At 38.1% G+C, this 24254-nt stretch overlaps 2 protein-coding genes across 5 annotated transcripts in view; one reads left to right on the top strand and one right to left on the bottom strand.

Annotated features, from left to right (window-relative positions):
* Window positions 1-4066: 4066 nt before the first annotated feature.
* Window positions 4067-22865, bottom strand: SYAP1 (synapse associated protein 1). 2 transcript variants are annotated; one of them, XM_030234289.2, is made up of 9 exons: window positions 22670-22865; window positions 19404-19522; window positions 17099-17165; window positions 15668-15741; window positions 15232-15371; window positions 13526-13671; window positions 9628-9686; window positions 8525-8669; window positions 4067-7184 (listed from the first exon to the last, which is right to left on the bottom strand). In XM_030234289.2, exons 1-9 carry the CDS (start codon window positions 22863-22865, stop codon window positions 7057-7059), a joined length of 1074 nt encoding a protein of 357 aa, XP_030090149.1. In that variant the 3' UTR covers window positions 4067-7056. The 2 variants fall into 2 exon arrangements, with proteins under 2 accessions (XP_030090149.1, XP_050834956.1); XM_050978999.1 differs by lacking the exon at window positions 22670-22865 and adding an exon at window positions 22527-22659.
* CTPS2 (CTP synthase 2) overlaps window positions 22864-24254 on the top strand; it is a 58026-nt gene continuing 56635 nt past the window's right edge. For 2 of the 3 annotated variants that reach the window (XM_009089682.4, XM_050978990.1), the window contains exon 1: window positions 22864-23276. In XM_009089682.4, the coding sequence (XP_009087930.4) occupies window positions 22864-23276 (413 nt within the window). Of the gene's footprint in view, window positions 23394-24254 lie in introns of all 3 variants that reach the window. The other variant, XM_050978991.1, reaches the window with a different exon arrangement.

Genomic DNA, 24254 nt, shown 5'->3' with positions numbered 1-24254 from the left:
AATCCCACGCACCAGGAACAGCTGTTCCACCCAACTGGCCGCTGCCAAGAAGGTGCAGTGGTCTCAAGTTTTGACAGGCAAGAAGCTGAAAATCTAGAAAAATTAGTTCTTTTAAATTATTGTTCAGGATATAGCTAAATATCCATTGGTAGAAATCTTTAGTCATCGACTTCTTACAAATTTTTGGAGTACTCTTGTTTTTATGAACTATGGCCAAGTTATGGGGTTATCACCCTGCTTAAGGGTAGTCTGACTTCATGAACCTTCTACACTTTCCAGCCAGGCTGACACATCTCCTGGGTACTTCACTGCCCTCGCTGCAGATGCACTCCCAGGCAACTGGGTGAAAAATTAGTTCCTCCATTATGTTTAAACACATCAGCAAGGTGGCAACTAGAACAAAACATTCAAATCTTTAACCAAAGACAACTGAGAAACTGTGAAATAAAGGTATTATTTCTTTCCTTACTGCATTGTTACAACATGCAGTGCAGTCAGGAAAATATTTAATTTTGTCCTTTCCTCATGATGATTATGATAATTGCTTCAATTGAAACTTTGAAGAAGGTAAGGACTATCAAAATTTTTCTTGGAACATTTTCTTCCGTGACACTGAGTAGGAGCAGTAATTCTTCCAGTGTAACTTTTCACAAAATAACTAATCAAAAATTAAAATGAAGGCAGGAGGAAAATAGAAAAATACAAACAAATAAAAAACCCAACCCAAATCACCAGGTTTTGCAGGACCCTAAAATTCAGTGGTGGCTAGGGGAGTTGCCTGGGGTCCATTGTGGACAACACTACAAACATGTACTGGCTGAACATATTATATAGCTATAGATGAAACAAGAAGTTGAGGTACATGTGGAATGAGATGAAGATAAATACAGAAAATGAAACCAGGATGTGTCAGCTGGGTGGTGCTTTCTTGTATGTGCTTGTTGCATGTCACACCTCACCTCCAGAAAATGACCTCCAAAGGTGAGTTTTGAAGAAAGCTGCTACATACTATTTGGTATATGGAAAACTGCCCCCATTAAAATTTGAAAAGAGTGAAGTTTTAAACTTCTCACTTGACTCAAGAAAGTTAACTTGTGGGACATACAAAGAAGGCTAAGTCAAGTCCTTCTGTTTTCCTACATCACACATTTCTCAGGTAAATTCAAAATCAATAAAAAGACTTTTCCCCTTCACACATCAATAAATTCTTACCCCACAATACCAGGGAAGTAATGAATTAGTTCTAAAAAGGAGCTGCATTTTTTTATGAATAAGAACAATAGCCAGTTGCATATTTGTGCAAATATACTTGGCAATAGAATTGAGATGCCCACTATCAGGGTAGGAAGGGGAGCTGAGGCCCCAGTGAGGAGGCAGGAGGTTGGTGTGGGGCTCAGGTGAGCCTAGCACTGCTCAGTCCAAAACTGCACCTCTCCTGGCTTACACCAGCCAGGACTGGGAGCTGACACCCCAACCAGAAGCTACTCTTGCACTTGTGACTTAAATATGCAGGTGATTTTCTTCTTTCTTGCTTGCTTCCCCAGACCAAGGGGATGCAGACCACTCCCTACTGCAGCCCTTGGCACCTGGCCTCCAAAGCTGGGGTGCTTGCCAGCTCCAGTGGGAACAGTGCATGCTTGCCAGCTCCAGTGGGAACAGTGCAGTGGTTGGGATGGAGAGTTTGCTAGCTGACTCAGGGCAAACATTATTAGTGGTCTTTGTAATTGCTTATAACCATTCTGTTTTCAACATGTGCTCAGACATGTCAGCTGACTACTAAGTACATCCACAGCCAGAGAAACCCAGAATGGGTTGGATAACAACATTCTTCCACCTGAAAGATCCTTTGCACCAGTATTTTTGCCTGCTTAGGCAATGGTTCCTGCACTTTCATGAACATGCCCACTAATTTTTTGACACTACATCCCACCATAAGATCGCTGTTTCCACATCCACAGCAAGTATCTGTGGAAGCTCCTCTCCACCCCAATAACATCCTTGCAGCAGGACCTTTCATCCACCCAACACATGATGGGCTTGAAAATCTTGTTACACATGATACAGGATGAAAGGTGCTGATGATACAGCACAACCAAAACTGTTTGATGTTCAAATTGCTGGCATCAAAGGACACAAGGCCAGCATTAAAGCGTTTCTGAAGTAAGTGGGACAAGAAGCTGGGTGTATCAACCCATTCTCTGGCCATTATTTGACTATGAGGTAAACAGATTTAATTGGGAAGGAGAGGAAACGCAGAACAGCAGCAGTTAAATCTGGCTCTTAAACCTTCACATTTGTGTATGGAAACCATGGCCACGAGAAGAAATAAATAAAAGCAACTGCAGAATTAAGGTTTTATGCAGGCACACAAGTTAAAAAAACCCACTAAGCATAGTTTTCCTTAGAGCATCATATATCAAAGAGGGCATCAAATATTTATTCTTCTAATTTTATATACAGCCCTTAACTAGAGATGTTTTTCTTGTCTTTCCCTACTTTGCCAGAATCACACAGAGACAAAATAACCTATCTGCCTATGTAGTTTTGGGTTAATTATATCTCCCAAGTTTATCTGGAGAGGTTTGTCATAGATTCATGAATTCCTGAATTAACAAAGGAAAATGTCCCCAACCTGTTCATAATGAAAAGCAGTCTTTTAGGAAATGAAGCAAGTGATTTCATTCTTCACTTCTACAGAGTCATCTCATTACCAATGATAGTGTGACAAACTAATGCTAATTATTTTGGTTGCCCTTTGTCTCTCGATGGTATCTAGTTCAAAGTAACAACTGAAAAGTACATTATAATTCCTTTAATATATTTAGACACTATGATACATATGGGCTTGCATTTATATGTATGCATGGTCTTGATCTATCTATCTATAGGAAATGCTGGGCTATACTGAGAATAAAACAGAGCCATGCATGTCTTCTGATATTTTTGTACAAACTGTTGTTTGTTTCAATAGTTAACTGTAATATATACAGTAAATATAGCAAGAAATTAATTGACTTGCCATTTTGTTAAAAAAATTAGAATTATTATCTAACACACACAAACAATCCAGATGTTTAAAACAAAGGAGATAAGCATTGAAAAATAGTATTTTGGAAGGAAAATCTACTAATGGGTAATGTTATTTAAGACTAGGCTACTGTACTGCTGTTACAGATCTATCACTCAGTTCTTACTGAGACATGACAGTGTCAGGCCAGAGAATACATCCTGTAGACTTCTGCTGAATTGAAACCCAGACCATTATCAGGGTGGTAAATGGTTTTGTTTTTTACCTTTTTTTTCCTTTTATATATTGTCTGTATTATTTACACATATTTGTAGCTTCTTATTGTAGCTTAGCTTCAGCATTTTCCTAGGCAGGAAGACAAAACAAGTTCCAGGATCCCTATGCTATCATGGTTGTCCTTAGAAACCAAGGCTGAAACCAGCTTTTTGAGACATATTTTTGTAAACAGGGCCTGGTCCCTACTGAAGGTGGGGAGAATTTAGAAGGTACTAGAACTGGAGGGATTACTTCACCGGGTCAGTTGCTAATTGCAGGGCTCTTGTCAGATATGCCAATTTACATAATCTATAAAAATTGTACAGGCATCATGCAGGGTATGCATCTTCAGTGTTTCCCACCAAACCAGCTGTGCACCTAAGGATCCTTCTATAAAGGTACCCCTTTTTATCACCCTAACTGTGTCTGGCTCATATTTTTAGGACCAGAGAAAAAGGCATCAATGGTACAACCACATTCCTGACATAGCCCCGGGACTGAGGGCTGATGTGGCTGCTACTGCTTGGCACTGCACAGAGAAGTAACCAGACACACTCTGCTCCTTTCTATCAATAGATATTGCAAGGTAAAAGTCAATAATACGTGAGTGGCCAACAGTTCAAGGATGCATCTCACAGTCCAGCAACACACTCCTGCACACACAGGATTATTTAAATGCACGAGGTTAAAATGGACATCCTGCACTTCAGTACTACATACATCACCCCACTGACCACTAAGATCACCAAACAGCAAGGAAAAAAATACTGAGGCCAAAAACTGAAAAAAAAATTTGACGTTTACTAGAACAATTCAGGAAACTGAAAGCTTTGATTAACTTTGATAAGGATCACATAAAAACATAGGGGAACTTTTCACTACACCTTTCTTATTTCCAGATTTTACAATCTTTCCTCTTCCTCCTGGACAGATTATTAAATTTTTAAAATTCCATTTAGGTATTAACTAATACCAACTGGAATTATAAACTAATAGTTGAAGATGATTGTTCAGTGCACAGAATAAGTGGAGATGCTGGTATCTCAGAGCTATTCTAAGCTAACCTACATGATTCCTGGGTGATCTCTGCCCTGTTTCCCAAAAGTTAATTAAAAAAATCTGCAAGTTTATCTTCCAAGAAAGCTTCTTCTCAATGTTTTGAACAACTGTACTTTCTGTCACAGTTGAATCTGTATCCAGAAAATGATGTTATTTACATTGATTTTTGGTTTCATTTTTTCATTGATTTTGTAGCACTGTTTTGCTGAATTTTAGCATCTGTACCATCCCAGTGCTTGGAATGATGCTGTTAAGAAAAGACCAGCACACTTGCTTGTGTTATATACTAATATGACACATTGGGTACAAAGGCATGCAAGATTCACCATGAACATGAAAAGGTCTGCCTGTGCTCCTCCATTGTGGCAAGTGGAATGCAGATACTCTCCCTTTTCCCAAGCGCAATAAGAACTGATAGGCACTTGTAGCACCTACCTAAATAAAAGTCATAGGCCAGGCCTGAAAACTGCAGGATTATGGAGAATTTACTTCAGTTTTCCAGCTTAAAACCAGATGCCCAGATTTGAAAATATTAATATGACTTTTGATAAGAGACTTTAAATATCAGAGCTCAAGTCAGATTCAGTCTTGCTACATTATTGTCTTTTTTAAATGCAAATTTAAGCAGTGGGTTGGTTTATTTTATTTTATAGATATAATTGCTTTTCACAAAAAGGAAAAAATGAGAATTTTATATGAAGGAACAATCTTTTATGAGAAATTGAATTTAATAGCTATGACCACTATATAGGTTATGCTTACACGAAAAGAAAGATGAGGCTTGATGTACAAGCCCCATGCAAATAAGGCCATTGTACATCTGAAAACATTAGGAATGATCAGGCTTGTTTTTAAGAAAGCATACTTTTGGAGCAGTGATTTTGGAGCTTTCAGTCATCCAGGGAATATTTGCCACTATCAGAATAGAACTACCCATTTTTTTAGGTGTCATGTCAAACTGTACAGTAGACAGATCCTAATATCTCCAGCTTAAATCTACAGCAGTATTATTTGTCAGGAGTAACCACTGAGCTGTGAATAGACTTATAAAAATAAGTATAACAAATTTAACTTTTGTCATCTTTAATTAATCCCAGATATAAAAGCACCTTAAGTACATATTATTTACTGTGACTTACCTTGCATCTGTTAACTAAGTAAAAAAATCTAGAAAATTACAAATTGTGGTTAAAATGGTTTGAAGTTGAGAAAGTTTATGGCAATGAACTAATTTGAGAAGCCAAATGTATGCAGGTTCAAAACAATTCCTTTTCCATAACGAGAAATAGAGAACTTTCTGTCCAAGTTGCTAATGGAGACAATTTAAAATATTCCTTTCTTGCAGTAACAGCAGTGGAAACTACTTAGCTCTTTTCATTTCCCACGGGATGAATATTGACTGAGTAATTACAGCTATAATCTCTTCAGTCTCTTTACAAAAGTTTTCTGCAGAATTATGTCATTAAAACAGAGCTTACTGTATGTAACATGCCTATAATTCAATTTTGCTTAATGGCCCCGACCTACTTAATTTTACCCTTTTTCCTTTGTATTTGGAAATTCATGAATGCTTTGTCATAGAAGTTTATGAAATAGATGACAAACTGAACATAAAATTTTCATTTTTCTATATATAACGGTACTGACTTAATGGTATAACCACAGGAAACATTCAGATGCCTATGAAGAAACAAAAAATTTTTAGAGAAAAAAAACCCTATTTTTACTTTAAATTCTCTGTCTTAAGCACTGTGAAAAAGTGTATTTTTAAAATCTGTGTCTGAAGCATATTTGCTCCTCACTGCCCTCCCTCCAAACAAATGAGCCAATTCTATACATATTTACAGTATTTAATAAAGATGTCCAAACCAGTGAAAGTTTTCACATAAATGTTTCAGCACTTAAAATTAAGAAGAAGCATTTAATTTGCTCTCAGCTAAGACAGTAAAATTAAATGGAAACATAACAGCCTTCTGCAGAAAGAATGCATTAAACCATTTCTCTCTGTGGGGAAAGGCAGTATCTCAATATGATTAACGAACCCAAATTTAATTCAAGCAGTTCCTAACTCTATTAATTTAAACGCTTAAATGTTTGCTGCCTGACTGATAAATAATCACCTTCTTTTGGATTCTGCATTAGTGTGTTTTACCAAATCCTTGAAAGTTATTTGATAGGGTTTTCTATAATTTCTTTGGCTACATACATTAAGGAAGTTAAATACATGTGAAATCTATCAACTATAAGTACCTTAAAAATAGTACACATTTACAGATTATACAGGGATCAGAGTGCAAATATCAAGAGAGAATTGTTGTCAAGGACTAAGTTACTTACAACATCCATTTTTACATCCCAAACAGAAGGCTGTGGACAAAAAAAATTGCAATTCTTAGATTCAGAAATCTCTTGGAAGAGCTTCTTGATCACCTAAAAATGCCTCAAACTGAACCACTGCTTCATGTATGAATGTTATCACTTTTAATTATAACCTGCAGTATCTGCCTCCTCTTTTTTTTTTCTTTTGAAGAATACAGAAGTTCAGAAACTGCTCATATAAAGAACAGAAATCCGGTTGTATTCCCATATGGAATTATAATGACTTGAGATTCTTTTATGTCTTCTGAAGATATTTTTGTAAGCAAAATATGAAAGCAGAAATCCATGTCAGTCCTCCAAAAGGGCTTTGGGTTATAGTGATTTTGTGAAAATGTTTAATTTTCTTCTTGCAGCATTTCTTCTATTTCTTTATCCCAGTTTTCATCACGCTTTTCTGATTCTGTTACCACCTCATACTCTTGAAGCTCTTGCTGTAATTCCTTTTCCCAATCAGCAGTTTCTTCTAAAAGAGACAAAGGATGTGTAAGAATTTGACAGATAATATTGTATGTTGCTTATTTATATAAAACTAGATATATATTTGCACTGAATCTCTCTTATATCCTATATGCATACTATAATAAAGATATGAACAGCAAATACACAGCTAAGTCATTACGAGTGTCCCTGTGCAAGATCATTTTCTACAGTCTTTCACTCCACTTTCAACTGAATCTCCTTTTGCAATTTTAAATTCCCATTAAAAAAATAAAGTTTGTAAAAGTGTGGATATACTGTTATGAAAAAAAGAAATCAAGATCAAATACTGTGGCTGGTTTAAAACAAAAAAGGTACTCTCCTCACCTACATTTGTAGCTAGGCAAGCACATTTAATCAGGGTTAAAGGTAATCATATTTCATACTTCAGGGCAAAAAATTAGTCAGAAGGCATTCCTGTGTTGTTAATCTCTGTTTTAATTAGCTCTGCCTATCATAGGCAAGAGTGTGGGGGAGGAGATGGGCGTTTGGTGTGTTACATGTTGGCTGTACTTCAGCCTGGAGAGGAAGGTATGAAATTCCAGAGTCCAAATCAGCTCAGGCCAGCTGAGATTGCTCTGAACAAGTAACACATTAATGACCTAGTAAAACACTCTAATTGAAGAACTAGATGCAAGAAACTCCAAAGCATATTCTAAGAAAATTCTGGAAATTTTGTGATAAGCATCTGCATATACAAGTGTTGTCAGAGTAAATTATCTATGGCCAGAGTCACATCATCACAGACTGTTTTTATGCTCTTTACACTGATACTAGTTTTTCTGAATTATTTTAATTTATAAGCTCCACTTAATTTCTTATCATCATTCTCGAACTATTTGTTAAATTTTAAGTGTTCCAAATGCCTAAAAACCTGTATAGGCAGAGGCTTTGGAGCTTATAGTCTGGTGCAAATGTTGCCTTTTTAGCTGGTGCCAAAAGAAGAAAATAGAGCCTGACTTTCAAATACTGTACAAGGATGTCAATTAAAGAAAACAATTCATATGCAGAAGAACCTATGAAAGAGAAAGGAGGAGATAAAAAGAAAAAAATAGCCCACACTCACTTTCATCAAAGAGTGACCTAAAACTGTTAGGTTCTTTGGATTTAAACCCCTCACAGTTAACATTCTGTGTAAGATGTGGTTTGACCATGGTGAAAATTATCATTAATTTCTGTAATATCTCATTGAAAGTTGTTTCATACACTTTGAAAAAATGTTCACAGATTTACTTTTCTAAATTGAATTACAACCTTTTATTTTCTTTTAAATTAATATATCTTAGAATTGCTCTATGTAAGAAACAGACGTAATAGTAGCTTTACCTTCTACTACTGAAGTCTCTTTCTTTTTGTCTAGCACTAGTTGTTCCATTTCTTTTCTTAGATCTTCTTGATTCAGATTACAGGTATCAAAAGCATCACTCACAAATTCTGATACACCCGGACTTGTGGAAATCTCTTCCTCATCCTGCAACAAGACACTTCAGTACAAACTTATCTAGACAGGGTAAAAAAAGTCACCAATATGTACTTTCACTCATGTGACTGCTTTAAACTAGAGTTGTCAAAACCCAAACACATTACTCTCACCCAAGTGCATTACTCTCACAACTATTTTTCTTTACTGGTTACTGTTCCTTACAAGTATTTTTGTATGAACAAAAATGTTAGATAGTTGTACTGAAAATTATTTGTTTTACATTTTAGGCTGTCTTTTTGTATTGTGTTAACAATTTTAATTCTGAGTTTGTAATCTTCAGAAACAACAGTAAACTCCTGAGTAGTTTAGAACAGGACCTACAAATCAATAACATCAAAGTAAGATTAAGAGAGGACTGTTCTTTGGAAATCCTTGCCCACTGCATATTATTGGCAAGTGAATGCACAGCTCTGCTTCTGCCAAGAGTGTTCTCTGGCACCAATTTTACAATCCAGAAAAAAACAAAGGTCATTTTGTGTCTAAGGTAAAGGGCTTTGCAGTACCAAGCAAAAGTGAAATAGAACAGTGTTGCTATTGCAATGCATCATTTACATTCCTTATACTTCAGCCTGACCACTGCTTGAAGAGTTGGACAGAACATGGCACACAAATATATTTTTATGAAGGTACTGCTCATGTCTCAATGCAATGCTAACCTTCTACTCCAAACATTTTGGAAATTTCACTCTTGACAGTAAAATCACATCATAATGTGCAGGATACTAAGGAAAACATTCTTTAGAGAAACTACTGTTTCTGCTACTAAAAATGAGTTTCAAGATTATATGCCGAAAATTAATATCACAGCAAAACAGCAGAAGGTAGGGCTGTCAGATACTATATTATTATGGTTTCATAGCAGAACTTACTCAAAAAGATACATAATTACTTATTAAGGAATAGCTTCACCTACTAAATTCCAGATAAAATATAACAGCATTTTTACCTCTTGTGATTTTATTTGAGGCTTTATTGTAACAGGCGGTGTTTTTGGCCGTACTGTTTCTATTAAGGAAAAAAAAAAGGTAGATAACATTTAAATATTTAAAAATCTAATTTAATTTGCATAGCTGTTAAGTATTCAAGGAAATACTGTATTTTAAGGAATCCTTGTGGTTAAAGGCTGAATTTAGTCACAGGTGAACCATTTTCAAAAACAAAGTGAAACAATTTTCTATTCTTTATTAAGACATATTTAGCAAGCCATTTCCTCATTATAGCTCCAATAGACAGGATCCCTCTGACCCTCAAAATGACATCCCAAGATCTTTAAAGTTACAAGTGCATAAACTTATAAACTTTAAAGCTGAAAACTTAAACTCATAAAATTCAGTCAGTGTCTATCACAGAAGTTTTCAAACTCCCCTGGCTGGGTTCTACTGCTGACATGGGTGCCAGTTAGCTCTCGAGCAGACCAGACTGCACATGTACTACACACACCCCCCCTAAGGGCACATGGGAACAGTGTTCTGCAGCCTTACCTTTCACACAGGCAAAGGAAGTCACTGAGAAACAAACCCTAGAAGCTGGTCTAAATTTCCTAAGAAAATTTGGTATGTATTCTGTATTTTGAGCATGGTGCTAGGAAGATAATGATTGTTTTCAAGCAAGGTTAGATCTTTTCCCCGGCAGGTAAAGGAACATCCCAGCTTTTTCCCTCATGCAACTCTCAGGGGAGAGGAGTTACAATGAAGAGCCAGGTGGCTGCAAGAACAGTTAACATTCAGGGGAAGCTGTTGTAGTAGTCAAGTGCTTGCTTAGCAGTTCTCCTTGCTTACACATGCAAAGCAGTTCTGAGCTTGCAGCTCTGCTTTCTACAGGGTGCCCAGCTGGATCCTTCCTGCTAACTCAGCAATTTCTCATTCTTTGTGTTTATTTTTAAAATTAAGGTCAGTTTTAATTAAAATCATTCCCTAATTGGTAGCTGTCCCTGCTTTTATAGTTTATCTACTCAATGCCCATTCTCTGTCTCATCTTCTCTCTTTCTTCCACTTTCCTGTCTCCAGAGGATCTCTCACTGCACCCAACAGTGCAGCCAAAGAAGCTCCAGCATTCCCTGCTTGGGGAAGCTGCAGGACATGGCAGTAATTGCTGCTCAAGAGAGGTGTCTCAGACCCTACCTGCTGCTCTTGTGCAGATGGGACACAGCTGCTCTGCCCTGGGCCATGCCCCCATCAGGTGTGACTGATGTACCATTCTGGACTACTGGCCTGGCATCATCTCCTCCATGGCAGTTTGATTTCATCCCAATGTGACTTACTTCCTAACTACAGAGCTACTAATAGCTAGAGTAGGGCTGAAATTTGGCATTTTGTTACAGATCTTATATAGCCTTTACAGTAGAATGTGGAATTTCTTCCATTTGTCTCTTCTCTTTTCCTCTCCCATCAACCACACTTATTTAACCTTCTGAAAATAGCAGCTAAGGAGGAGACACAGCAATGAAAGCCTAACAATTCTATTTTATAGACACTCAGCTTTAAGAAGAAACCCTGAACATTATGAACTACCAACAGGCAATTACTTCCAGTTTTAGCCTCCCATTAGGGAATCCAAATTTCAAAAAGGTTACTTAAACCAAAAATAACATGTATGATTCATAGCTTCCCAAATCTATGCAATTTCTGAGTCAAACCAAAAACATACATTTACTACAGTCTGGTAAATGTATCTTTGCCATTACAGAACATGCAGTCATTAGTAAATCTATCTGCATATCCCATACTGGTGGTTTGAACTGTAGGCCAAAGACAATGGAGCTTTTGGGGTTTTTTTGAATGAAGATATGTTTTGCTTTAGTCACAATGGGAATTTTACTAGAATCCAGCAACTTTCACTTTGACTGAATGGTACTTTCCAAGGGTTTGGATGACTCAAACATAATGTTTTTGTTGTTCAATAGGATGCAATCTCTCCTGTAAAGCTGAGACACTTCACTCAAAACAGCCATAGTTTTGGACAGTAAACAACTGTCCTAGTAAAAGCAGTGGGAATTGGTGCCTCTTGGTCTACAGTATATTCTGGAGTCGCCTGTTCTGTCAGCATTGCTTGGATAATGATGCTGGCAGGACAGGCTACTACAGAATCTACTCAGAGAAAACTATTTTTTCCACTCTACATGGGGACCTTGCCTAGGCTGACACAGGCACACTCCAAACAAAACCTATGAGAAGCATGAGACAAACTGACTACAAAGGCACATGGGCAACATGGAAGCCCAGCTTCATAATTCCATCTGTAGCCTCCCCTTCACCCCAAAGTTCTGCTCCTTGGATGGGCAGCTAAGGTCTGACTGAATAACCTCAGTTCAGACTGTGCAGAAGATTACTTAAGCTGTGCAAAAGACCTGTGAAAAAGTCTGTAAAAAGAGTAAGAAAGGTGACCCAAGAGGAAAAATACCTATATGGAAAGATATATTCAAAGAGGAGGAAAAAGAAGTTGACTTGGCAGCAATCCCCTGACTGAAAGTCAGGCCAGCAATGTCAAAAGACATCAGTATTACTGGAATTAATGGATGATAATTCATTGATATTTGGGATATGAGAACCATTCCAAAGGTGCAGAAAAGGCTTTCTTCTTCTGCCCAGTGCCTACCCAGCCTGCCAAGACCCTTCAGGTGTCTTACTGGGGTGGTGAATGAGCTCCTGGTTATCTTTTGTGTTTCTGCCAGTAACTAACTGCTTTATACTCTTTAAGCCACAGATATTCCTGCTTACAGGAATAGAATCTGTTAGCATGCAAAGAGGTCCAGTGGTTTGTAAGAGGGTCAGTAAGAATCACCTGTAGAAACTTACCAATGTAACTGAAGACACCTTTGTTGAAGCAGCTTTTTCATCTCAAGGTTGAATCCCAGGTAGCCTCCTGGCCCTCTTTTCTTTCTGTTTCCACAATACATTATGGGCCTTTGCACACCCTGCACTCCACCACAACAGTAGTTCTACCCCTGTATCACTCACTACCTTCTGTTTGGCCTGAGGGATGAGCAAAAGCCAAGAGCAATCCATATGCCAGCTGGCTGGGTTGGCTAGTACCTATTGTCTGATCAAGTGAACCAAAGTTATCTCCTACATCTTTCTGACAAGTCAAAAATCACACCTAAGACCACTAATAGTCATGAACTGTCATAAGCCAAGTACAACATTTCCCCTCTTGAGAATTCCTCTCTTCTGACCAAGTTGGCTGAAACTGGAAAACAGCTTAAAAGCACCAGGAGTCTCCTCTTCCCCAGTCTACACAAAGACACCAGGTATGGTGAGAGAAGCCCTGATTCAACAAGCAATCCAGGATAAAAATGTGATGGCACCTGATGTATACAGTGAACACTTGTTGATGCCTAAAGTTTTGTAGCTTTTTTAACATATTTGTAGCTTTGTACATTTTTAATATACAGCTGTATAGTTTCTAGCACTTTCTTACACTTTAGAACAGTAGTTACCCTTTCTCATATATTATGTCACATTCTTGAAATTCTGTTTGGTCAAGAAAAAGAGTTTCTAACAAGGACATCCTGGTTTGCACTAGCACCTGGGCTGAAATAATAAGATACCATATAGGGCTAAGAATCCTTGGAGAGGCTCCAATGGGGCAGATCCAAGGATGGGTCACAGGGCAACTGTTCTCCAACTGGATGTACTTGTTAGACATGCTAATTAATTAAACTTTTAAATATTGTGAAAATTTGATGCTGCACATGCATATAGGTATTATATGTGCAACTGAAAGCTTTCATTAAAAGACTGCTCTTTATGTTATCAATTTTAGTATTTGAAAAATTTTTCTTCTGATTTTAGACAACAGTGTTACGCTAAGTTAATGAACTGTGCTAAAACAAATGTTTCCCATACCTTTCAGTTCACTGTCCCCTTCTCTGCCTTTGCCCTCCTCCTTTCCTGCTGCTTGCTGTTGAGCTGCAAGTGCTGTGAGTTGTGCAGACTGTTTAATTAGGGACACCCTGTAGAAATAATTTCTCCAGAAGACCTCCTCCTTTACACTAGAGAGAACAAACAGATTTTGATTATTACACTTGGAATATGGTTCCTTTCACCATCTAGCTGTGAAATAAAATTAAATATGCAGAGAGGTGGAATAGACATAGCTGATATTTAAGTAAAATCTTAAAAAAGAAATTTGTGACATTAACACATTCTAAGAAGTCTATCATTTAGAAGTTCCAGACCTCTCACAAGACATTTGCAATTGACTTGAACCTACAACAGTAATGTTATAATTCTAGAAAAAGCTTAACAATATGCAGTAATACATGGTATGAAAAAATATTATGCTGTTCCATCTCTCCTGACAAATTATGCAAATAAACCCAACAAACCAAATGACCCCGTTCTCTTCCCCTCTAAGCCAAACACTCTTATTACTGGCAAACTATAATTGTCTACATCTTCCCTAGACAGGTGGAACAGGAACATCTGTGGTGGCAGAAGCCAATCCTAGATTGCAGCAGTACTATTTCAATATCTGCACATCTTCCAGCACAGCCACAGATCCTATAGTAACCAGAAACTGCCATCTTGGAAATAAGTAGCTCTGGTAAGTGGCAGACTATCCCCTACCTCAGGTAACATTTCCCTCTGAAATTTCTCTAGCAAGAAAGAAAAGACCCAACAACCTCACAGGTAACAGAAGGCAGAAATGGCAAGATCTGTGCAGAGGAACTTGTGTAGCCTGACAAAGAAGTTACCTTCACACCTATTCAGGCACACAGTGACTGAGACTAAGAACAGGCAAAAAAAAATTGAGCAACGTGGTAGAAAAGGCAAGGATAGCATGACTAGAGGCTGAAGACAATATGGGAGTGTGAGAGAATACGGGCAGATCTTCACAACTGACAACAAAGAAGAAGGTAAACAGAATGAGGAGCTAGGAAGGTTTATAAAAGAAGGAGATTTAAGACAGAAAATGTCACAAGGAAAGATTTTCTTTCTGTTTTCATCCTTAGACAAGGAGACTAAGGTAGGAATTCCCACTTAAATAGAAAACTGAGTTGAGAAATAAGCATTAGGAACAGAGTCTGGGAGTGGACAAGGAATAACAGCTCCAGAATAAAGCACTGCAACACAGAGCTTTTCCCATTTCCTATCCAAATCCAGTTTTTCTTGCTTGCATTGCTGTTTTGTGACACATTCTATTACCATTTCTCCAGGGGCGGTTTCTGACTATCTGTAATCACCTGTCTGGGATGTCAGTTACACCAACACATCTGAACATCTTGATTGTTGCCTTTACCTTTCTTTGGAGGAAAAAAAAATCATAAAATTTAGCACACTGGACATAGTAATACTGAGGACCTCTCCCATACTTAAGTCAACAGGTCCTTACTAGTTCTGTCTCACAGATATACTTTTTTTCTTACATCAAATTGCTAAACTGCAATGCATGTGCAATACTGTATGTCTTAGACACTAGCATAAAAATATATGTACACATTTGAAGAACACAAAGAACTGAAGGAAGTAAAAGGAACAAGGAGTCATTTATGGGTATTTACAGACACATTAAAAGCATGATGGTACAGTTACCAGAAGAAATTACTTACTGTTTGGGAACAAGGTCAAATCTCATCCTATTGAGAAGCTCATCTTCTTGTAACATGACCAGTGCAACAGGGTACATTTGATCAAAGTCAAAATGAAACTGCACACCTGCTGGAGGATCCCGCAGAAAATTCCGTTTATCCTTTGAAGAACATATTTATAGCCATTAAATGATATCAGAAAAAGGACACCATATTTCACACACAAGAGCAGCAAAGCCATCTGTAAAGCCTTTATAAAAATAAAACCCATATTGAGAATCTGCTTAGGTTCAAGTTGAAAATGATAGAGCTATTTACTCTTGTACATTATTTGTGTGGTGAAAGACATATTAAAAGTATCTTGAAAACACATAATTTAATAAACTTACTTAAAAACCCAGTAGTTTAAATTTCTCCATGAGAAAATTTCAAGTCTTACAGGAAATTAAATACTTACTGCTGATAAAGCCAGTATTTGTTGTTGAATTGTCTCTTCTTCATTGCTATCTACCCAGGGAGGCACTGCTGCTTCTAGTATTGAAAGGAGGAAGATAATTGCATGTATATTACTTGAAAATAAACCCACTCCAAATAACAGACCTTATATAAGGTAACAGTGTCACAAAAGTAAGCAGAGTTACACCAGTAGGCCGAGTCATTGTGTCTTTTTCCTAAACTAAGTCCCTGGCGTAAGAGAGGAAACCTAGGAATAGATCTTTGCTTATCCGAGGTAAAAAAAACCCAAAACAAATCAACAACTAAATAGTTGCTGATCTCTGCAATTGTAAGAATAAATCCGTGGGGATTTTTTTGCAGCGTGCACCAGTCAGAATTTGGTGCCTCTTAGTTTAGCTTCTGAAGTAGTGCTGTATAACTGGTTAAGGTGCCTGCAAAAAGTATTTCCAGATCCACATAAAATCTGTAAACTTTGTCTAAATTAAGTTTGCAAAGTAAAATACACCCAGAAGACTCCAATTCTTTAACAATAGAGAAAAATGTTATAAATCTGTTACGAATTACAACATATTATACACTGAGTAAGCCTACTCCAGTTCAGCTGGTCCACTGCTGATACTTTCAAAATAGTTCTCTGGGCTGTACAGAGAGGAAAATAAACTATTGTAGATGTATAGATATTTATCAATCTCTTCACTGTCAATGCAAATTCAGCCTACAGAGACAATTTGATGCATCTGTTGCAGATAAGTAATTCCTGTGCCCTTAAACTAACAGCACTTAATTGCCTGTGCAGCTGATACCAGCAAGATCTTTCACCCACATGGATCCACATCAGATGCTGATGCTTCTTTCAGTCAGACCATCTGTCACTCCTCCTTTGGCCAATCTAGCTACCTATTTTCATTAAGCTTTTAGAAATATATTAAGAGAATCCCAAGTTTACTAACAGACAAAAAGACAGAAATACCAACAACACAATCCCATAAATAATCTTGCAAGAAGAAACTGGACTAACATACTAACTAAAAACACCATGAAAAATTTTATCACAATCCATTAAAACCAGCTCATTTTAAAGATTAACAGAGACACTACATACTCAAACTGTCAGAAATTATTGTATTCAGGTAACACATAAAAAAAAATAAATTCAATGTGAGAAAACAACTTTGCTAGCATGGTGATCTTTGAGATTATTTCACAAAGCAGAATTTGGTTAAAAAGCAAATCTAAACCACTTATATAATGTAACATTAACCTCACTTAAAAATATAATCTTCCTATTCCACCACATGCATTAAGTTCTGTCATAATGCATTTAATTAAATAGTATTTTGATAGATTAGTTTTACATACAGCTGAATTATCCAGCTTTCAGCAAGGTTTCATTTATGTGATGCTAGACATCATCAAAAAAAGTATACATTACCTGATTTTTTGGTTTGCTGCTCTTGGACAAATTTCTTCTGTTCCTTCTGAAAATCTCCAATAATTGTCTAAAATAAAAATTAGGGAACCACAATTTAAAAAAAATTAAAAATCACTCCTCTTGTTTTATGTTCAGTCAGAAAGTGCTTTCAAATACAGTGCACAGTCTTACACACGTGGTGACCCTTCCTGTTAGTTAAAGGTGTTTTGTGTCAATCATACATGTCCTTTTACTGAAACATTTAATTTTGCATTTAAAACTATTGTGTATACTTTCAAAATTATATTTCTAGTTTTATCAATGTCAGGGGACAAGGAAAAATATAAGGAAAATCTTAGCTGATAATTTGAACATTGGCATACTGTGCATATCCACTTACTGGCTCACTGTATAAAACAGAGCCAATGCAAATTGTTCAGACTTATTTAAACTTGTTTTTAAAGCACTAACACTTCAAAATACTCTTGGCCTTACAGAAGTATTAAGAGTTGCCTAAGAAATATATCCATGGCAAGAAACTGGACTTTCAAAATTGTAAAGTTGAATTTCAGAACACCTGCTTAGCTGAAACAAAATAACTTCTCCCCTTTTGTTGTTGACAAATTTTCATTTAAAAAAATCATATTTAGAAATATTCTATATTGAATTTAGAATTTTAAAAATGGAGAATGGTCTCAGGATTCGGTATGCCATAATCTAGAACTAAGAATGCAAATGTTCTGTGCTTAAAAGCAGAGGCAAAAAAAAATGAAGCTAGAAATGAATACTTAAACCACTCACAAAAATGTAACTTTTATGTGGTGAGGTCTATGGATTAACAAGTTGCCAAAATGTACAGAAGTCTTCAAGCTAAATCCTGATAAATTCCTTACTTTTTCCTTCAGTGACCCAGTATTTCAGTTTAAGATTACTATCAGTGAGAGTACTATAGTAGTGTTAGTTATACAAACAGATTATTGAGGTTTCTTCTGGTTTAAAGTTGTGTTAATTTTTTCTGCTTATGGAATAAAATAATTTATATGGTATAAGAAGAAAGCTTTATGATGATACAGGTATAATCCTGTTTCTCCTGTATGTAATACTGATTAATCGAAACAGGGAATTCATATTCCTCTAAAATATTTAGAAAAAAGAAAACAGTATTTTTGGCATAAAATATACTGTAGGTACTTGGCTACAGTTTTTTAGGAGCATTATTAGTGTATTAAATTAAGAAATAACCTTGTTAATTGATTTTTCCCTTTTGATGTAGATCAAAATTACATTAGACTCTGATATTACCGTAGAAGGAAATAGATCTTTGCTATTATAATATAGACAAGTGTCTATGAAATATGAAGACAAAATGTAAAATGTGATCACAATAGAAATTATTTTGATGTCATTTGATGGAAGGCAACCATGAAAATAATTATATCAAGAAATAGGATTCTGTTGTATTAAAAAATAAACAGGCAATGCTGTAGTTCCCTAGAAGGGCTGTCTGAGAGACAGGAGCAGGAAAAGGGGTTTGCTGTGTCAGACACTCCTGGATGCACAGTCCTACTACTGCTGGGATGGTTTTGACCAGTTCGCTTTCCCTTCCCAGATACTCTCAATAGCAAACACAGAACACTTCATGACACTTATTGCTGACTTTCTTTTTTCTTTTCCTTCTGCCAGGTTTGTGGCTTGAAGCACTGGCTGGCACAAGTTAAGTAACTGGAGCTGACAGACAGGAACAGAGAGGGCAAGAAGAGGGCAGGGTCAGGGTGGGGAAAAGAACAGGACAGTAACAAAGTGTTTCATAAGCTCACTGGTTCTTATGGAGCTGTATCTGCATACCCTTAGGGTCCTATGATACAATATATACAATGCCAAGCTAATTTTGACTTCTGCCTTTAAGATGCAAGCTATCTCATTCCTTTTTCCAACTAAATAAGCTGTGGGGCAAAAAGAAATCAGTCCAGACATGTTGGGACAGACATTCCCCAACTGCCTGTCTCAAATTCTTCCAGCCCTTCCACCTACATTAGCATTTTTCATATTTTCTTCTGGTCTTTCTCCAGTCTATCAACATCCTGAAGGAACTGAACAAACATGGGTGCAGCACTGAGAAAAGCAGGGTGACCATTTTTTGGAAACTCTACCATGTATAAACATTTCAGTCACATCACTCATCATGACAAGAGATGGATAGTATCTCTTGAAAGACATAATATCCAAAGACAGCTTAAAGAAATGTTATCAAATGCCAGATATGCTACATGTTGTAACAATGGTAAGCAAACAGATCTTTCAGATCAACTGTCTAGAAATAAATTACCTTATCGATGATACTGTCAATTTTTCCTTCTTCCACAGACTTCTTTATTGTCTGTGCTGTTTCAGCAACAGACTCAGATATCTTTTTTGTAGCAGCAGAGGCAAAATTGAAGAGGTAACCTTTCACAGAAAAAAAAAACAAAGACCTGAGAATAGATTTCTTTACATCCACTTCTCTTTCTACATTTATCTTTTCTTTAGACATTTGGATACTTACTTAAAAGTTTCTTTCAAAATAACTTAACCCAGCTTCTGGCCTACAAAAAACTCCTAAAATTCTATTTATCCTTTTCTAGTTTATATTCTTTAATGATGATGATGATGATCACAACTTCCTGTAAATCAAATATTTATACACAAACCTTGTTTATTAAATCAAACATTGCTAATGGTCCTTAAAATACTCCTTTCCAATGAGTTTTCTGAAGCAACATGTCTTTCCTGATTTCATATAAGTATTTTGGAGACATTAAGCCATAAAGTAACTTAGCCACAGTATTAAAACAGAATTATATTTTTTCAAGAAATTCAACATGCACAATAAAGTCTAATAAACTGAGGCAGCAAATCCATGAAAAATCCCAGGCAGCTAACACCTCCTTTAAAAGATTTAGCATAAAAGCTTGCTCTTGATGTTTGCCCTTACCTATTTTGCACTGAGAAAAGCACTGTGGCCCTGTTCACTTATATTTCTGAGCCATATTTTCTGAAAACATTCAGTGTCAGAACTGCTATGAAGACTAATCTCAAAGACTCACATTCTTTGTATTAGCAGTGCTGAAGTGAAGAGAGGTGGCAGGAAAAGAGCTACATACACACAGCATGACCATCTGCACTGTATTATTCTATTTTAATTAAGAACAAACTTGCAAGAAGCAAGATGTATATCTTAAACCCTCAGAAACATCAAGTACCAGCTTATAGACAGGTGATTTTAAGACATTGGTACTATTTCTCAGCTAGCATGATGTCACAAGCACTTAATTATATCTGAATGGCTGCATTCCAACTGCAGTACCTCAGTTCCAGTACATACATTGTGTCAGTGTCACAGGAAATAAAATACCTGCAGAGGGATCTAGATTGGAACTTCTAGGCAAACATCAATGGCATGAAATTTAACAAGAATAAATGCTGGATTCTGCATGTGGGATCAATATAAATTGAGAGAGGAGTTTCTGGAGAACAGCCCTGCAGAAGGAGATCTGGGGGTACTGCTTGGTAGTCAGCTCAATAGAAGTCACATATTTCAATTACTCCAGAAAATCACCTTTGACCCCCTTTTATACAGGGGGTTGTCAAAAAAGCAAGCAAGCAAGCAACCAAAAAAAAAATCCCCCAAAAAACAAACAAATCCCAGGTTTTTGTTCCAAACAAAGACCAGTCTCCTTCTCAAGAACTCTCAAAAAATCCAGTTTCCATATGGGTTAGAAATGTAAAAAATAATCTTATAATAAAAAAAAATTAAAAAAGTTTCTTTAACACACAGTTGTTAGCCACCAGTGGAATGAATTACTTTGAACACTGATACCACCTCTTGGAAAGCTGACTATTTCTCTGTGGTGGATAAAATGTTCTCCTCCTACTGTATCAGCAAATCAGTACCAAAATATGCAGAGGTCTAGCTAAGCCTTAAGACGATTTTTTTATATGTAACTTTCACTTACAAGTCACAGAATGGTGGTAACCAAACATCCTTCAAGTACTTACTATAATCTTTTATACCTGTTATCAGGCATTTATAACCCATCACATGATACAGGTATAAAAAAAAGGTTAAGTTCTACATTTTAGACATAGACACATATATTATTCCCCTTATGAGAGCAGAGGAAGCAGTAACCTACTGGACTGCTTACTCCCTACCAGCTTTTATTGGCTGTTTCATGTATCCCTGGAACCTCTCCCCTATGCAATTGTTTTAGGTGCAAAATGTGCAGAGGCATTTGCTGTCTGGTGACATTCTGGCCTTATTGTACAAAGTGGTTTTGGCCAGCCCTGGAACCACGATGAAGAGCAAAATGCTTTTTACTTCCATTAAGGGCAAATATTCTTTTGGACTAAGGTACTTACAAAACTGCAGAGGCGGTGGTACTTAACCTTAGAAAAATAGAATTTGTGGTGGAAAATAACACTTTCAAATTACTAAGAAATCCATCTTCCGTCTTACAAGTGTATGCCTGTTTCAAGAATATGTATCTAGCAATACTTCTATTATTAGTTCACATTGGCAAAACGCTCATAATTTCTCTAATGGCATGATAATGAGCAAAAATAATGTCTATAAAGCTTCAGTTTTACCAGTAAAATTCTTTATCTACCAGGACATTCTTTTTACACAGTTACCCAGGCTGATGGCCATGCAGAAGTTTCTAGGATTATGTGTTAAAACAGCAAGAAAGGCTTTCTACCACAATCTATTCTGGTGTCACAGACAATAGACCCATTGACCACCAACCCAAAATTTCATTTACAGAGCAAGTTATGGGATGGATCTTTATATAGATAATAGCCAATACTTTTTCTTCCCCAGAAAATTTATCCTTCCTGAAGAATCAGAGCGATTTACAGATTAGAACAATCAGAGTCAGCAGCAGGCTAGTATCAATTTACCACAACAAGACAGGTGTTTGACCAAACTACACAAACTGCTGCAGTTCTGGTTGCCCAAGACAATGGACAGTAAAGATTAACCTCTCACATGATACTGATTCAGAATTTCAAAGCAACAATTTTAAAATTCCTTCCCTAAAAAATCTTTAGTAATGAGCATAGGTCTATACTATTGATTAATTTAATCCAAGAATTCACTACAGTAAAGCAGGAATTTTACTTATAGCAAGTTACAGCTTTCCCCACCCCGGCAGCTTTCAAGGCCAGGCTGGATGGGGCTTTAAGCCTGGTCTAGCAAAAGGCGTCCCTGCCCATGGCAGGGGGGTTGGAATGCGATTATTTTCAAGGCCCTTTCTAAGCCAAACCATTCTGTGATTCTAAGACTGCAGACATGCTCAACAAAATCATCAAACCCCATAATTTTCCTATGAAAAAAACCACAAACGCCCACAGCGCAATCCACGTCGTACATTATTCTACGCAGACAGATCTATTCTCTCTGCACACAGACCTCCTCCCATAGTGCCAACAGAACCGATACTTAAGAAACGCTGCTCCTTCAGAACAGCTCTGAAAGAGGCGATAATCCAAAGGCATTTTGCAGTCTTGTTTCCTTAGCTCATATTTGAAAGCCGGCAGCCCCGACACACTCACTGCCGAATCCCTTGGCCTGGCTGAGCAGCGCCTCCGAGTCCCCCTGCAGCTCGCCCTGCTCCTGCCCGGCCGGCCCTGCCTCCTCCTCCTCATGCTCCTGCTCCTGCTCCGCGGGGCCGCTCCTCTTGCCGGCGGGCAGCAGCTGCTCCTCGCCCGCTCGCTCCAGCCCCAGCCAGCTGCCCAGGCCGCGCAACATGGCTCAGGGGCGGCGGCCGCGCTCGGGCCGGACCGGCGCTGCTGCGGAACGGCGGCGGCCGCTGCGCGCTGCTTCCCTTCCGCGTGCGCCACTTCCGCCGGGAGGAACGGCCGCCGAGGGAGGGGCGGCGCGGGGCTCTCGGCACCTCTGGCGCCGGGGGTGTCCCCAGCGGGGCGGTCCCGGCCGGGGTGTCCCCAGCGGGACTGTCGCTTGTCCCCGGTCCCCGCGCGTGTGTCCGTCCCGTTGCCGGGGCTGCGCTCGGAGGCGCGGTGGCTGCGGGGGTTGTGTCCCCCGCCCCGGGCAGGTGCCGCCCCCGCCCCGCCGGCGGTGCTCGGGCTCGGCTCTCCCGCGGCGGGCTCTCCTGCTCTGCGCTGCCGGGCTCTGGTCGGAGCAGCCGCCTTTAACACCTACGTAAGTCTGAGGCCTCTCCCTGCTCGGCCGCAGCGCCCCGGGCGCTCCCGCTGTGCGGCACGTTTGGGGTGCAGCGCCCACAGATCCCGGCTGGAGGCGGCAGCTCCTGTGGATAAGGTCGGACAGAGTAATTCGTGTGCCATTTCCCGGCAAAATGATTCCTTCCAGTATTCGCTTCCAGCGCTCCCTCCCCTAACTCTATTTCCTTCATCTTTTCCAAATGTCCTCCCAGACCACCTGCGGTTCTCTGTACCTATTTCAACGCGTTAAACGCGTTTCCTCAAGTTGCTGGGATACCGCTGTTTTTGCTAAAATCACAGCAAAATTTTCATTTTGTATTCTCTGAGCAAGATTTAAGAGTTCTAAAGTAGCATGTACTCAAGATTCATACCGTTGTTGAAATTATCCCCCGTGTTTTCCTGAAAAGAGCTTTGAAAATGGCTTAGATGTTTGTGATGTTTATGTTGACAGCGAAGTTGGCTGAGTTCTGAAGGAATAGCCTGAAACAGAGGTAGTAGGGTCCAAGTCTTAAAATCTTTGCTATTAAAAGAATTGCATATTAAAATTAAATGGCAGGGGAAAGTTAATCTCTGGTGTTCCTTTTTCTCCTGAGTTAAAGGCATTTAATGGTTATGGTAATCTTTTCAATCATATTTACAAGCAAATAGCTTATTAATTCCTATTACCAGAAATGTGAGAGCATTGATAATAAGCCTTGTTACATTCCTGAACTCAGTCTCCTGAAGATCCAGGCCTTACTTTAGTATCATAAAAAGAAGATCTAAAATGTTCATTGGACATCTACTGCTTCATACCAGCAGCTAAAGTACCACACTGCTTTGATTTATATTGAGGGTCATTAGATCAAGTGCAGTTGTTGTTTGGGGTAAATTGGGTATTTAAGTAAGGAAAGATTTTCTTGGCCCTAGAGTTCTTGTTTTATGGTTAGCCATGCTGTCACTGTTCAGAAATTATTCA

This window comes from Serinus canaria, chromosome 1, assembly GCF_022539315.1.
Source record: "Serinus canaria isolate serCan28SL12 chromosome 1, serCan2020, whole genome shotgun sequence".
NCBI classification, from domain to species: Eukaryota; Metazoa; Chordata; class Aves; order Passeriformes; family Fringillidae; genus Serinus; species Serinus canaria.
The sequence above is the reverse complement of the archived record's forward strand: the minus strand, read 5'-3'. Positions and strand labels throughout refer to the sequence as shown.

Coding starts and splice junctions, on each gene's coding strand:
- SYAP1 (XM_030234289.2), bottom strand. CDS start 22,865: ATGTTGCGCGGCCTGGGCAGCTGGCTGGGGCTGGAGCGAGCGGGCGAG. Junction 15,742..17,098: donor GCAGCAAACCAAAAAATCAG/GTAATGTATACT, acceptor TTTCAATACTAG/AAGCAGCAGTGCCTCCCTGG. Junction 13,672..15,231: donor TTTGACCTTGTTCCCAAACA/GTAAGTAATTTC, acceptor TGTTCTCTCTAG/TGTAAAGGAGGAGGTCTTCT.